This window comes from Mya arenaria, chromosome 8, assembly GCF_026914265.1.
Source record: "Mya arenaria isolate MELC-2E11 chromosome 8, ASM2691426v1".
NCBI classification, from domain to species: Eukaryota; Metazoa; Mollusca; class Bivalvia; order Myida; family Myidae; genus Mya; species Mya arenaria.
In genome coordinates this window covers 29,971,255-29,986,630 of record NC_069129.1, presented here as the reverse complement: position 1 = coordinate 29,986,630, position 15,376 = coordinate 29,971,255, and the positions used below count along the sequence as shown (strand labels likewise).

The 15,376-nt window shown below is 33.7% G+C and overlaps 1 protein-coding gene across 1 annotated transcript in view; it reads right to left on the bottom strand.

Annotated features, from left to right (window-relative positions):
- LOC128243937 (uncharacterized) overlaps positions 1-11,928 on the bottom strand; it is a 40,501-nt gene extending 28,573 nt beyond the window's left edge. Inside the window, exon 1 of the mRNA XM_052961955.1 lies at positions 10,990-11,928. Within this exon, the coding sequence (XP_052817915.1) occupies positions 10,990-11,917 (928 nt within the window). The 5' untranslated portion in view covers positions 11,918-11,928. The remainder of the gene's footprint in view (positions 1-10,989) is intronic.
- Positions 11,929-15,376: the final 3,448 nt, after the last annotated feature.

Sequence of the window (15,376 nt, the reverse complement as noted above, 5' to 3'; positions counted from 1 at the left end):
TAGATAGTTATGTAATGAGACACGTTTGTCATATGATATATGTTGAGAAGTGTCTTGAGGACTTCAATTTGGAACGGACACTGTTAAAGGTAATATTTACTTTTTATTGTATTTGTTACATATATTTATATTTATCTGATACATGAATAATAAGAATAGATATAGCAATAATTGATTGGATATTACCCTCTTTGTTTGTCTCGACATGTTCACCAAATACATTACCAATTCCTAAACTGTTTGTGTTGTTGTATTTTGAGATTAGTGAATAATTAGTTTACTCACGTATTGAGCAAATACAATTATTCACGTTTTGAAAAATATAAACTTCAGGACTATTGATTTCAGGAGATTGGTTCAAGTACTAGAAGTACTTCAGTACTTAGGTGGATTAGTTTGGCGAGACACTAGTAACATGATTTCCTCGTGTTGTTGTGGGGAAAACGATTTTGTTTTCGTCACTCGAGGTTTTGTATTTGGTGAAATAAGAAGTTATTTTGAAATGTCTGAAAGCGAAGATATAAATTTGACAATATTTCCCGCCCATCCCATCCCTATTTTCAGGTTGATTTTCCTGTTACACGTGTTCTATTAACATGCATATTTATTTTCATATACAGAGTTCCACTGTTTGATTGCCTAACATAAGTTAGTAACGTATTTGTTACTTTTATGATTTAAGATTTACCGTATGTTTAGTTTCGTTACAGTTGTTTTATGATGTTTTCTAAGTTACCAGTCATTATTGATGTTGCTGATTCTAAAGACGGACGTGGCAACGATTGACCAAGGTTACGATCCAGATGTGCTCAGGCGCTATAACCAATCTTCCAGCATCCGAATACTGCCTTTTCCTGTGTACATGTTCACCAAATACATTACCAATTCCAAAACTGTTTGTGTTGTTGTATTTTGAGATTAGTTAATAATTAGTTTACTCACGTATTGAGGGAGTAATAAAAGTTTGTGTACTAGAGAGGGTGATAATATGACTGACATCGTATTTGAAGATGAATCTGATACAGACTAGAACAGGATGTTACGAGCATATCGGTTAAAGTGATACTCTTACACACATATGTAAAACACACATAGAAATTTGAGTGAAAAACCTTTTCCTTTTAAAACTTACGCAATAATGCATATTTGGAAAATAGTATTTAATGATAAAAATATTGTAATAGTGTATTTGGTATCTAAACACGCAGTTTTCTGAGATTGGTGAGTTCTTAAGATTTACTGTGATCTATTTTCGTCTCATTGGGTGGAAATACCTTGTTGTCTGCATCTACACTCGGTGTCCTTTATAAGAACAATTGTTTTTGACGTTTATATATCCTTTTTGGTTTAACTGCATGCAAAGAAACACACGAGCGTGTACAGCAAATTTCTGGACTGTGATTTTAAACATTTTGTGTACAAATATAATTGTATAAAGTCCCGTTGCATGGTTAAGGACATTCTTGTTAACACCGGTAATGTAACTACAGTTTACAGATGCAATAGTATTCCCATTTAAGAATTTAATTGATATTTCTAGTCCATTTACATAAAATATATAGGAGTGGTCTGTTATGAGTTATCGGGTCAAAATGTCAAGTAATGTAATTGAAATTTGAAGTAAAGTATTTTATATGCAGATTAGTATTTTTTTGACATATTTTAAATTTAAATTTAATGATATATATGATCGTTTATTTTGTTTTTGCAATTTTATCTTGAATAACTGATTAGAATTGTGATGTAAAAGGTGTGAAGTTAATAGATCTAGTCCCGTTTACATAAGCAATTGTCTGTAATGTATTTTTTACAAAGCATTCTAAAACGTATTCTACATGCACATTCATAAAAAAGATGTGATTGTTTTTCTAGATTATATTTTTAATTTGGTTTTATGCCATAAAAAAGGATCACTGATAGATATGATTGCAAAATGACGATAAATGCTCATTGTAGGTATTATTTGCCTAAACGGATAGTAAAATCATGCACCGGACTGTACCTATTTTTGCAACAGTGCATAGCAGGAGAATACTGCTTGGTGTAAGTTAGACAAACTGATAGTTGACGGTGATGCATACGAATTCAATGCTGAAACAAAAAGCCAGTATTAATTTCTAAATAGGGGTTAGGTCAAAGCTCAAATGCGGTAGAATTGTAAACTGTTTTAAAGATACTTATATTAACATTTGCTCATTGAACATTAAAGGATTAAAGAAATATGAAAATAATATACTCTTTAAAACGCTATGTAAAACCTTCGATATTATTTGTTTATACGAAACTTGGGAGGCAAACTTTGGTGAATTTAGTATTTTTTAGGTGGCTACTCATGTTTTTTTGTAAATACGGAATTGTAAAAACAAGAAGGGCTCTGGTGACGTCACGGTTTTAGTAAATGACAAAACATAAAACAATTTCAGACAAATATATGAAAATGTTGATGAATGTGTAATATTACTTATTGAAAAGAAAGTAACTAGTCTTTCACATAATTTAATCATGTTTTTCACATACTTTCCACCGGATAGATATCCGATTTACTATGACGTCAATGAAAACGGCCTTGAAATCATACAAGACAAACTGCTTGCGATTGCCTTTGATTTTCCCTCGGCGTATAGGTTAATTGCGGTTGATTTTAATGCAAGAGTCAGAAATAAATATGACTATACACCTTATGACGTCAAATTTATATTTAGTGAAACTGGTTAGACTAGTGACGTATTTTGTACACAGAAAAACAAAAAGGACATAACACTAAATAGATTTGCGATAGCTCTTGCTGAACTTCGCTCTGTTTTTGATATACATAATAGTAGACTATATACTGACACCAACACCGCTTTTTAAGCATGATGATCATTTTGAGGTATGGGGAAAGGACTTGTCAGACCATTTCACCTGAAATTGAGAATAACTGATATGAAAGGAAGTTCAATTGACAATTTGAATTTGAAGAACGCATATCGTTATAAGTGGAATAAGAGTTGTCGTGAAACATTTTAGAGCAATTTAATACGCATTATACCGATTTTTAAAATATGTCAACACAGCTGTATAATACGTAAACAAATGAATGCTTTTATGACTGCGTTTAGAAGTGCTAGCAGTTGTATTAAGAAAAATCGATGCGGTCTTCAAAGTAAACCATACATTTAAATTCAGCCAGAGTGGTGGGATGAATAATGTTATTAACTTAAATACAAGAAGTTCCATCGTTTAAGAAAATTCCAAATAATTAATGATTATAGTGATTTTGAAGTATACAAAGTGAGCATAGCAATGTTTAAGTCAAATTGCGCGTCTAAAAAGGTGGATTTACAGAGATCAAAACGTGAAAGCTTGATTAACAGCAGTAATAACCCAAAACTATTTTGGGAGCAGATAAAAATGCAAAAGTAAAAATAAACAATTCAAGTGACATGGTTTCCGATGAGAAATGGTTTAATTATTTTCGTCGTTTATTTAATGCAAATGAAAACGATACTGCTGACCAGCATGACACGCTGCGTGATTTAAGAAGGGAGGTTAAAGCTGACTACTTAAATCGAAGTATTACTGAAGAAGAGATAGGTAAAAGTAGACGGGACCTTAAAAAATTGTGCCTCAAGTTATGATGTTTGCATTGAAATGTTAAAACCACTACTCAACGAATTACACCATTTTTAAAAACAATGTTTGATCATATTTTTGAAACTAGTGTTTTCCCAAAAGTGTATTTACTCCCGTCCACAAAAAGGGATCGGCATTAGACCCAATTAAATACAGGGCAATTTTGTTGTCTTACATTTAAAGTAAAATATTTGACTTTATTTTATCCAAACGACTAACGACCTGGTCTGTCGAAGGTAAAATTATTGTTGAATCTCAAGCCGGATTTAGGCCATGGTGATCGTAGATAACACATTTAATATGTAATTCAAAAATAAACGACTAAGAAAGGCGGAATATTCTGTGTTTTTACGTGGATTAACTTAAAGCTTTTGAAAATTGTGTACACTCTAAGATTTGGCAATGCTTATCAAGAAACAATGTCAACGGTCATTTTTGAACATCTTTCAATTCATGTAAAACCAAATGAAAGCGTGTGCAAAAGTCAAAAAAGGCATTACTGATTTCTTAATGTAAGATCGGCACAAAAATAGGATGTTTGACATCACCGATAATTTTTGCACTTTTCATGAATGACCTTGACTATTGTCTAAAATGATAGGCATATTATGGAATATATATATATATAGAAAAAATGGAAAAATTATGCGTTTTTATGTACGCTGACGATGAATCGGGAATGGCTGAAGCAGCGGGACGCTTTCAGGGTTTGATAAACAACATTGAGTTTTTTTATGTGATAGTGTTGGATGAAAGTTAACCATGAAAAATCTAAGATTATGGTTTTTAGAAATATAGGGACTTTAATGCAGTATGAATATTGGACATACAAAGGTGATAGAGTAGAAGTGGTCTCCTTTAACAAACACATTGGGGCTTGTTTTACACCGAAGTTTTCCTGGTCGATGACAGGGGACACATTTGCGAAGCAAGCGAGAAAAGCTTTAATGTGCATTATTAAATATCAGAAACACTTCGGTGACATGCCAAAAAAGGCGTTTTTAAGCTATTTGACTGCATGGTATTGCTAATCTTGTATTATTCAGCAGAAATGTTGGGATTCCAGTACGCTGAGTACAAGTACTGTAAATGTATATGTGGCCTTAATAAACATGTGTCTAACTTCTATGCACTAAACGAAAGCAGACGATTACTCATTTCAGTTACTTATAACTTTAGATGTATATCGTACTGGGAAAAAAACTTTTTCAGAGACCTTCATACAGATATCCAAGACAGATGTACCTTCTTTTACGATACCTCGACTCAAACGGCAGAAAAAAGTAGGCTTCCCACGTGAAAAGACTGTTGTTTGAAAATGGGTTTGACTACGTATGACTGACAAATTAATTTAGGAATGCAAAAACGTTGAACTTACAATCATTTAAAACTAGGATAAAGAGTTTGCGTTTCAAAAACTTCAAGCACCAATTAACAATTTACCAAAGGCATTTTACTACCGTGAATTTTTAAACGCTAAGAATTCTTAATGTCGAACGTTATTTGTTTGTTGATATGCCAAATATGAATAAAAGATGTATCTCTAATTTTTCACTCTTTTGGGTATCAGCTAATGATTAATGTGGCATGATTATACAGTAGAACATGAGTATCACATGATTTTTATATGTTCATTGTGCACTATATTAAGCCGAAATATGTTTCCTCCTCATTAACAAAATCATTAAGAAAATACACAATTATTCACCAGAAGTATGTCTGTTGAAAATGATAAACACACCTTCGATGTTGCAAAATTTGTATATGAATGTCGTAGTAAGTACGGGATGAGTTCATGAAGAGGTTGATGTCATAGAATTGTATTTCCAATTTGTGTTCTCTGACTAAGACTTATAATATATTATATGTATATACTTTTCACATTTATTTGATCAAATATTGTTAAAGCCATGTACAATATGAATCTAATGATAATATTTTAAAAGCTTTAACACTATCATTCATTATTACCTTAAAACTACATTGTAAGTGTTATAATTTTCATTGTGATATGTTTTCTATTATCATGGATAAACATGCTATTATTATAGGGCTAATACACCTTTTGAGGTCGTTACCATCTGCAAGGCCCGCAAAATGGTATACAGCCCGAGTGCGTATGTTTTTGTGCAAACGTTTGCATCGTTGTCCCACTTTCGGTCAGAAACCAGGTCGCTCAGCCTCCATTATTATGATGCGGGCCCTGATAGCTCATATGTAAAACAAAAAACAGGGCATTAACGGCACGTGAATTTACTGAATAATGCAGGTTTTCTACCGATAACGCCCGGGTTTTGCGTTTTAATACACCACGATAACGGACCGAAAACACACATTTCATGCAATAATATGTATTCATACCACAAATCTGTCTGTATTTTGGGCTGACGGCCTTTCATTACAAATAAGCATTCGTATTCGTACTAATATATATATTCTTTTGTTTAGATTATATTATGTTTGGTGTTGCAGCTGCATTATTAAATGAAATAATATTCATTTAGAACAATTTAAAACATTTGTTTTTCCATTTATTTCAGTGTAAAGATGTTAAAATATAGAAAATAGTTTGTTTCTTACAATATTGATTTTCAACCAATCTTGAACCAAATTTGAAATATCTTTACAGAGTTTTTCCCCTTTCATAATATTGCAATTCCTAGGTAATATGCTGTGTATTTAAAGAAAATATTAACAATACTCTAAACAAACTGAAAGTCACGTTTTTGAACGTCAAATAGAAAGGTAGAATAGGAATTGTAGGGATTCATATAAATCATATTGATTTTAATACCTGGTTTATCGGTGGATGCGTAGGATAATTTCCTTTTGTGCCATTTTTAATGGTACCATAGCAGGGTTCCTAACACTTCCGACTGATGTCTTATTGGGGCTAACATTTTTACAATATGTAAAATCATTCCAAAAAAATTGAAAAAACTTATCATTTTGCTGAAATTTAATTCATTTTAATGCCAGGTGTTGGGGTCGTTGGTTAGGATTATTCCCTTTTGTGCTCTATTTGATTAAATACTGTATATTTGTTAATGGGGCTATACAAATTAAGCACTCACACATATATGACTAAGCTTTTTTATCATTTCTCGGAATTCAAATTTATATATAATATAGATAAATGCTTTGTTTATTTTCACCCCTGTCTGGCACAGTCTGAAGATTAAGAAAAAGAAGCATTGATGAGGGTCATTTAATATCGAATGCTCAATCTTTGCTTTTAAGATGTTTATTAAATAAAGATAATGGAATAAATCACAAATAAAGCTAATATATGCAGGATAGTTACATATAAACAATTGTAATATCATTAAGATTGTTATTTATTAAAATTGTGATGAAATTATAATGTCTTGCATAAAAAGGGTGTTTCTGAAAAGCCTGAACTACTATTTTTATATCAGTTTATAACTAGTAGCTAAGATAAACTTCATAATTGTTTAGATGTTTCCTACTTACACAACACAATATTATATAACACTATTTAGACATTCCCAAATTAAAGTATTGACTTTCAAATACATTTATTGTATTTATTTAAGTATACTTGTTTTGTTCTTTTTCTATCTACATTAAAATAAGAAATAGACAAATAAGACCAGTATAAGACTGGTAGAAACCCATTGTCTTTATTTAATAGCTCTGTAAAATGGCTTTACATCGAAAAGTTATTAATAAATGGTTAACAGTTTTTTAATTATCACAAGTTAAACAGTGAACTGATGGAGGAAATGCTCTCATCAGTGATATTAAATCAATACAGTAAGGCCAATCTGAGTGGACCAGACAAATCAATACTGGTTTATCTTATAAACTATAGACTATTAGTTTATCCATAGTGCACTAAATGTGGATTAGAAGTGCACTCGAATTGCACAAGGTTGTCAAGTTTGGTCTGAACAGTACTGTGTCATGGGTTAAGCGACTGAAATTTTCTGACGAGGAAGTAAACAAAACAATTTGGGTATTATTTCTAACAATTTCGTGGACAAGAACTATTTGTGCGGAATTCAATGGTCAGAAATATAACCAGCGTATGTTAAACTTATTTTATACAGCTCTTTCAACAAGGATTGCATTGTATGTTATAACTACTGGGTGAATACCTAAATCGGAACGCTTTCGGCACTATTTTTAAAATATTTTTAGTTAGACTTGCACCACAACTACAACATTTTCCATCAGCATACTATGAATCAAGACCAATTGGTTGATAAAAATTGCATTTTTCAAGATACTTTCAATCTGTATAAAAAGTATTTTATTAACCGCACAATTCAGGACTGCCATTTTCGTCCGCGGAGTACCTAAATATGGAACAGTTTTAATTTGTTAATTATTTTTATGTATTCTTTTGAAATTATTGCTCCATGATTTGTTTAAGTAAATTAATAATTTATGTTATTTCCAGCTTGTTTTTATTTTGTCATTTTTGTCAGTAAAATTTGATGATTTCAGTATGCTGTGATTGTGCCAAGCATGAAGTCTTTCCCCCGCCTGCCATGTATTGACATTTGAACATACAACACTTTAAATGGTAGCAGTATTTGAAATACTTACCGGTGAATCGTGTTGTTTTTTTTAAATTTGTATCTAGGCAAACGTCTTTAATGATTAAAATCGTAAATAAACTGATCTCAATCGGAAAAAAAACACTTTTATAACGGGTGTTCCATATTTAGGTACTGTTCCGATTTAGGTACTCACCCAGCACTGATCGATTGTTGTTCCTTAAATAAACAGAGATAAATCAGAAATTCACCAAAAATGGCGGACGGATTTTGTACATATCACCACGTTTTCTTGTCAAGAGAGGCTTACAGGTACTGATATATTAAGAATTGAGGACCATATTTTTAGAATATCACTTTTAATATATATTTTATTCTATATATGATTGGAAAACATTGGACACCACATATGGCTATTTTTTCAGTAAAAAATAACATTTTTACTGTTGCTTGTTACTACAAGTTTTTATTACCTTCTTTTCTGTTCGTGGTGACAAGTCATATCATCATTATCTAAATTTCTGGTCCGAGTTAATCCTAAATCCCTTGCATTTAATTTTTCATTATTTTACATGACATCTCAATTCGAATTGCGGAATAACCTTAAGTGGGACATAATGAATGTCAAAATGTGCGCTTTATTGCCGCTAGGCAGGGGCGTAGCCAGCGTTAAGCACCTATTCATGTGCGTAACATCAATTTGAAAAATGAAAAAAAATCTGGCTAAAATGCCATCAAGGTTGAGGGCTAAGGTAAATATGGATATCAGAGTTAAAGGAAGATCAGCCAAAGTAAACGTAGCTTCTCCGAGCTAGAGAGCTTTCTGAGCCGAAATCAATCACTTGGTAACTACAAAATGGCGGTCTCGAACTTATAAATCCCTCCAAAACACCTCAACAGTTAGTTCCATTTTTTATGTTTTTTCCCCTGGGGATGCCCCCCGAATCCCCAACCGGCTACAGATATTCACCATCCCACACCCTCCCCCTTTCGTGCGTAACATTCGGTAAAGCCTGGCTAGGTAAGAACAAGTCACCGGGTTAGCTCAGTTGGTTTGAGAGCCGTGCTGTTTATCCGGTAATTGTGATTTCGAGCGCCACACCCGCAACACTTTGGATAATATTTCATGTATAAAAAATGATGACTTTCGATCATATTTGATAATGAACAAACCTTTTTGCAAATGACAATACAGGTTAGCATGTAAGTACATTTACTATTTACATCACTGAACATTTCTCATTAACTCCATAACTGTTGAAAAATTGGCTATGTTTACATACTACCATATTTGGAAAAAGCAACAAGTGGAAGAACGAAGCTGCTTTGCAATTGATTCCTTACGACCTTGGACATTCTAAAATTAATTATTAAGCATTTCCCGAGACTGAGTGTTTAACAACTGCATCGTATACTTTGGTACACACAACCCATGTGGAAATTCCCGTCTATGTTCTGTATAGTAGTAATACAGTCAGTTGTTCAGGGCGACCGCTTGCCTTGATCAACCGCTTGCATTTCTCAAAGTTGTCTATAAAGTTTTGGGAATGGATTGAATTCCACACCACTTACCAATCGATCTGGGTATCGGCTTTCAGAATACACAGATCCCACTAACATCAATTAACCAAACCGGCAAAAAATCGTAGAAATTCCGAAAATTAGACAATGAAGATGAAGTTGACGCAAAAAATGGCGCTGGCGCCGATTCGTTTTGTTGATGGTTTTTCTTAAATCGATATCTGATTGGATGAGCGTTTATTTTGATTGGTGGCGACATTTACGTAAATGCGGATAAATACGAACAAATCTTAGTTCATTAATAGTTTGTTTCAACGATATTTTATTAACTCGTCAGTAGCGATAATAGTTTAAATGATAAAACAACATTCATTGCTTCTCTATCGTAGAGTAATGAAGTATACTTTCCGGTCAATATTGAACTCTTTAAGGTCATGATGTTAACATTGTACGGGTTTTACAGTACTGATTTTCCTATCCTTTTCTGATCATGCTATTTGCAACCGCTATGCATATTTTTGCCGCGACATTGTTTTTGGTCTGAAGAAACTCCGCAAATTTTGGCCAATCAGCGACTATTTATGAAATTCAATCGGAACTCCTTGCATACTCAAAAAGCGGTACGATAAAGTCCGCTGCAAGTAGATCGCGTAGTTATTTTATTTAGCAGTTAAACATTTTGACCTTACTCTTGGGAATCTTAATTTATGTTTGCAATAATACACTTGACTGGCAATCAATTTAGACTTAGATCAATAAATATAACTCTAAAACACTACATTTAATTAATGTTAGAATTAAAAAAAATACGAACTACTTCAATTGATGTACATACATCCGAGGTTGTTTTCATTAAAAATGGTCGAGGAGTTCCGAATGAATGAAATTAAAACATGATGTCTCGTGGAATAAATAATTGACGCTATCGGCCATTGTATTAGAGGGCACGATTGCAAATCTCCCAATAATTGCTGGTACACTGCCATCAATTTGACATCATCAGAAGAGGGGGTCAACTCCGGAACGCAGTTAGGAATATTTCCGTGGAGTAATGTCACAACAGATTGAGTATGTTAATGACATTTAAAAAATCACAATTATTGTTCTTAAGTTATTAAAAATCGAAACATAATAATTTTATGTTTAAGATTTGAGCTTAATATTCAAAGTGCACCGTTGGTGTTGTTGTACTTTTTTTCGTAGTGGTTGATAGTCCCCTAAAACACGGCGTGAGCAATAACGCGGTACCTGGTCCATGGTATTTGGTGTGACCAAATAGCTGAAAGAGCGTGCATTGCATATCTAAGATAACAATGTAAATGTTTACCTCTAATGTTTTGTCTGTTTATGTCTATATCGTCTCTTGCTTGTCGATGGATGCTCATGTGTATTCCCAAATCAATCTTATTTGAACTTATTCTTCCTCCCAGAGAAGATATTTGGTTATCCTGATTTGTGATTCGCAATTTGAGCGCCTTCTCTAGATTAAATGTTGTTATCTTCATTTCCTCCTTGAATTTATCTATAGCTTTGTAAAGTGAGTTTTGTGCTTCACTGAAGTTACCTTTTAGCTGTTCCTTTTCATTACGCACTTCCCTGATACGTTCGCCTATATCGTCTGACTGTCTTTCTATCGTATAGTCCAAGGCATTACTTTGGTTTGAGAAACGTTCATCCAGACTGCTTTGTGCATTATCAAAATACATTTTTAGTTCATTTGCTTGTGCGTTTGTTCTTATAATAACATCGTTCATAACATCACTTACGTTTTCTGTCTGTGCCCGAATCTGGTTATCAATGATTATGCTCTTATTTAAAAAACTGTCTTCAAGGTTTCTCTGTTTATTTTCAAACTCGTCATCTATTGCCTTCATATGGTTGTTCATTTCAGTTATCAAATTCCTCAAAGTCACCTTTTCTCGCTTCATGGCAGTATTAATTGCAATGAATTGGGACTTCACCATCTTTGTCACGGTGTTAGAAATGGTCGACTGAATACTCTCTGTAATTCCACTTAGTTTGGGCTCGTAGTTTTTCTGTGTCTCTGCAATACGTTCCAGCCCTTCCGCTAACTGCGTCTGCAAGTCTGTCAGCGAGTTCTCAAGTTTTATCTCAAGATTGTCCATTCTTTTATCAAGCGATAACACTTTTGAAAATGTTTGCATCAACAATTCATCAGCATTTGTGCATCGGTCTAATAGCACTGTATAACTTACTAGTATCACAAATAGCATATTTGCCTTGCACAGAGTCATGTTGAAACCTTCTGGTGAGAAGCCTGCCTAAATTACAAATGAGACAAAATGGAATTCACACAAAATTTATAACGAGCCGCAATTTGCAAAATTGAGTCTTATAATAAATTTACATTTTTCTAACCGGTCCAAGGTGGTACCTAACATTCCTTGATAAACACCTCTATGTGTATATATTATATATGCACTGTGTTGGTTTTGGAGTGTTGTGCTGTTGTTACATGTTTCAGGTTTGTGAGAGTTTGTTTTGTGTTTTATGTCTTTGGCGTCGACCTTGTGCCATTAAACGGGGTTTATGTTTAAACTTTTTTCTTCTGTACTTGTTTCTGTAGTTTTTCATATAAATATTGATTTCCTTACAAACAAATTAGGGCGTCAATAGTGTTGAATGTTTCGTAATGTCCATGTCAGGGTAGTTTACCCTCGTTTTTTAATGACTTGCACCAGGTGTCCAATGCCGAAAACGGTTTTCATGAACATCAAAGATTCTACTCAAAGCTACTCAACTAAGAACAGGTTTAATTTGATGTCCAGTTTGCATTCAATTACCAGGATTAATAAAAGACATACAACAAGAAATCAAGCAAAGAAACACATTGGCCCGTTTCTGCTTGTTGTGGTTCTATAATTATGTAGACTTAGTGGTTAAGGAGCATGCTTGCAGCAATCGTAATTATGCGTGCCATCTTTAGAACTCTTTTAATGTTTTTTTAGTGCGCAGCTGTGGAAAACTTGAAACACATGCTTGGTTATCTGGTGTTTTCTGATAAACTTGAACGTAAATTTCAAATGTGAGCTGAATTGTCTAACATCTGAGAAGCTGATATATTCCCATATCACAGTATGATGCTGGCTCGCTTTGCCCAATATTGCAATGCTTTAAGCCACAGCGGTTTTTATGTTTTCGTGAGACTCGTATTTTGTTCGATTACTAATTTTTCAGTGGTCATTATTTTTCGTCAATTTTTAAAACAAAGTTTTTAAATAGGCTAAATATTACCGAATCAACTCCAAAATGTATTGAAATCTTGGTGTAAACTTTTTTTACGGATTCGCACAGAACCATTACATTTTATTTTCATTTTATACCATGGCAGTATTGTACAAGATACCTTATAACCCAAGGTACCGACAACAAGTAATGGCATTTTTGATGAAGATATGTCACATTAGGTTGTGAGGGTGATGGTGGTGGTTGTGTTGGTACAGGTGTTGCTGATAATGGTGGTGGCGCTGGTAATGGTGATGATAGTGATGGTGGGAGAGCGGGTAATGGTGGTCGTGGTGTTGCGAGTAATGGTGGTGGTGATAGTGCGGGTAATGTTGATGCTGATTGATTGCGTAATGGTGGTGTTGGTGGTGCTGCTGGTCGTGCGTGTATTGATGATAATGGTTATACGAGCTATGGTGGTGTTGGTTGTAAGTGAAATGATGATTTTGGTTGCGCCTGTAATGGTGGTGGTGGTGGCTGTGGTTGTGACGAATATAGTCGGGGTGCGGGTTATGGCGGTGGTTGTGGTACGGGTAGTGGTAGTGTTGGTTTCGATCATGGAGGTCGTGGTGGGTTTAGTGGTAGTTGTGGTGGTGGTGCTGCGGGTGATGGTGGCAGTTGTTGTGGTGGTAGTGTGGGGGTGGTGGGGTCATGGTGGCGATATGGGTTATGATCTTGGTGGAGATGATTGTGGTGGTGAAGTTGGTGGTGGTGGAGTTGTGCTTGTGGTTGTGGTGGGGGTGTTGTGGTGGTGGTGGTGCGGTTAGTGGTGGTGTTGGTTGTTCTGATTCTTGTGGTTTATTTCTTTTTATCATATTCGTTGCTGTTGTTCTTATTAATGCATTATAACAGCCTCCTATCTTAAAATGTTTTTTTGCGTCTATAAAAACTTTCTGACCAAAACTTACCATTTTAGCAATAATCTTTTGTTGCAGGAAAATCAATTACAAAAAAAATGTCTCACTAATACAAGGAAAACTACGGGGGCAAATCCAGTGGTCACAAATGCAAACAAGAAATCTTTCGAGAGGAACACAGTACGGACCCAAAGGACACTGAACTAGACCCAAAGATACGTATAAACACCTTATATAGATCATACACATACCAACATTATTACCAGCTTTATTCATTAGATTCGTGTTCTTACCGGCATTACATAAAAATAATTGAAACAATCGTTTACACACCACACACAGGCCACACACGTATCAACCTTACTTTATCCATAAAGTTCGTGTCCTTAATGGCATTTAAGAAAATGTGTTGAAACTTTGATGTTCATGAAAACCGTATTGAGATAAAAACTCAGCGTCAAGACGTTTTGCGTTTCTGAAGGATGTCAAACAACTTCTAAAACAGATAAAGATTGAGCCAGTTATTAATTTCAATATACACTTTATTCTAAATCATACATGTTAGGTGAGATTTAACTATTAAAGTAGATGTTAAAACGGAAAATTCGGACAAAAACTCTTTTTTCATGCAGCCTTTCTGTACTTCATAATGATTTAATGATCGAATGGTGTAATGGAATTAGTAAATGACTGCTATTCAAAACTCTGTATCAATAAATTTGCAAATATTTGATATATTGACGTTTTTCTTAAAGTGCGGTGGCCTGATACTGTTTGTACAATAATGATCTTTTAAAATATATTGTGTTCAGGATCTGTTTTGCGCTTCGGCTCATGGCATGTATACTAGCAAACATGTAAAGACATAGAAAGTCTCGGTTGACCTACTTATTTTGTTTAGATGTTTTGTTGTTGTAACATAATGATTATAATGCTTACAATATTGCTTTAAGTATACGTTGTATATATATATATAAGTACTGATTCAAGTTTCTTTTTCAGAGCGCTTACACATATTTAAGCAAACTGATGTGCCTCTTATTATATTATTATTCATATGTAAACAACAGCAATATCTATAACAAAATTCTGCTTAAGTTCAGTCTAAAAAGGGTGAGCGGGTAAAAAACACATATGATATTTATGAGTTTTTTTTTTGTTTTTTTTTATTTTTTTATTTTTTTATTTTTTTTTTTTTTATATTAAAACAAGTCCATTGATGCAAATGGGTATTTAATTTGTTTTTCATGATGGCTATAATGCATAATTTAATAATAAGGTATGTGCTGCTATATTTACTACGTGTATCTACGTGAACATTATCTATCATCGTCTCAAATAAAAAAAATAATATATTAAGTTCAACAAGTATACCCTTTGTCTTAAGGTCTTATAGTCTATTCCACATATCTTGTATTATAATGCACTCCCAAAACATACCAGTCTTTGTTTCTTAGTTTAAACTTATAAATTGTACAACGACTGTGAAACAAGTTATTACAACATTATACTAATCACTCTCGTTGGCAGTATTTTACGCGAGAGTGTAATTTTGTGCTGTGGGGGAAATCGAAGTACCCGAAGGAAACCTACTTGTCCGGCTTGGTGACC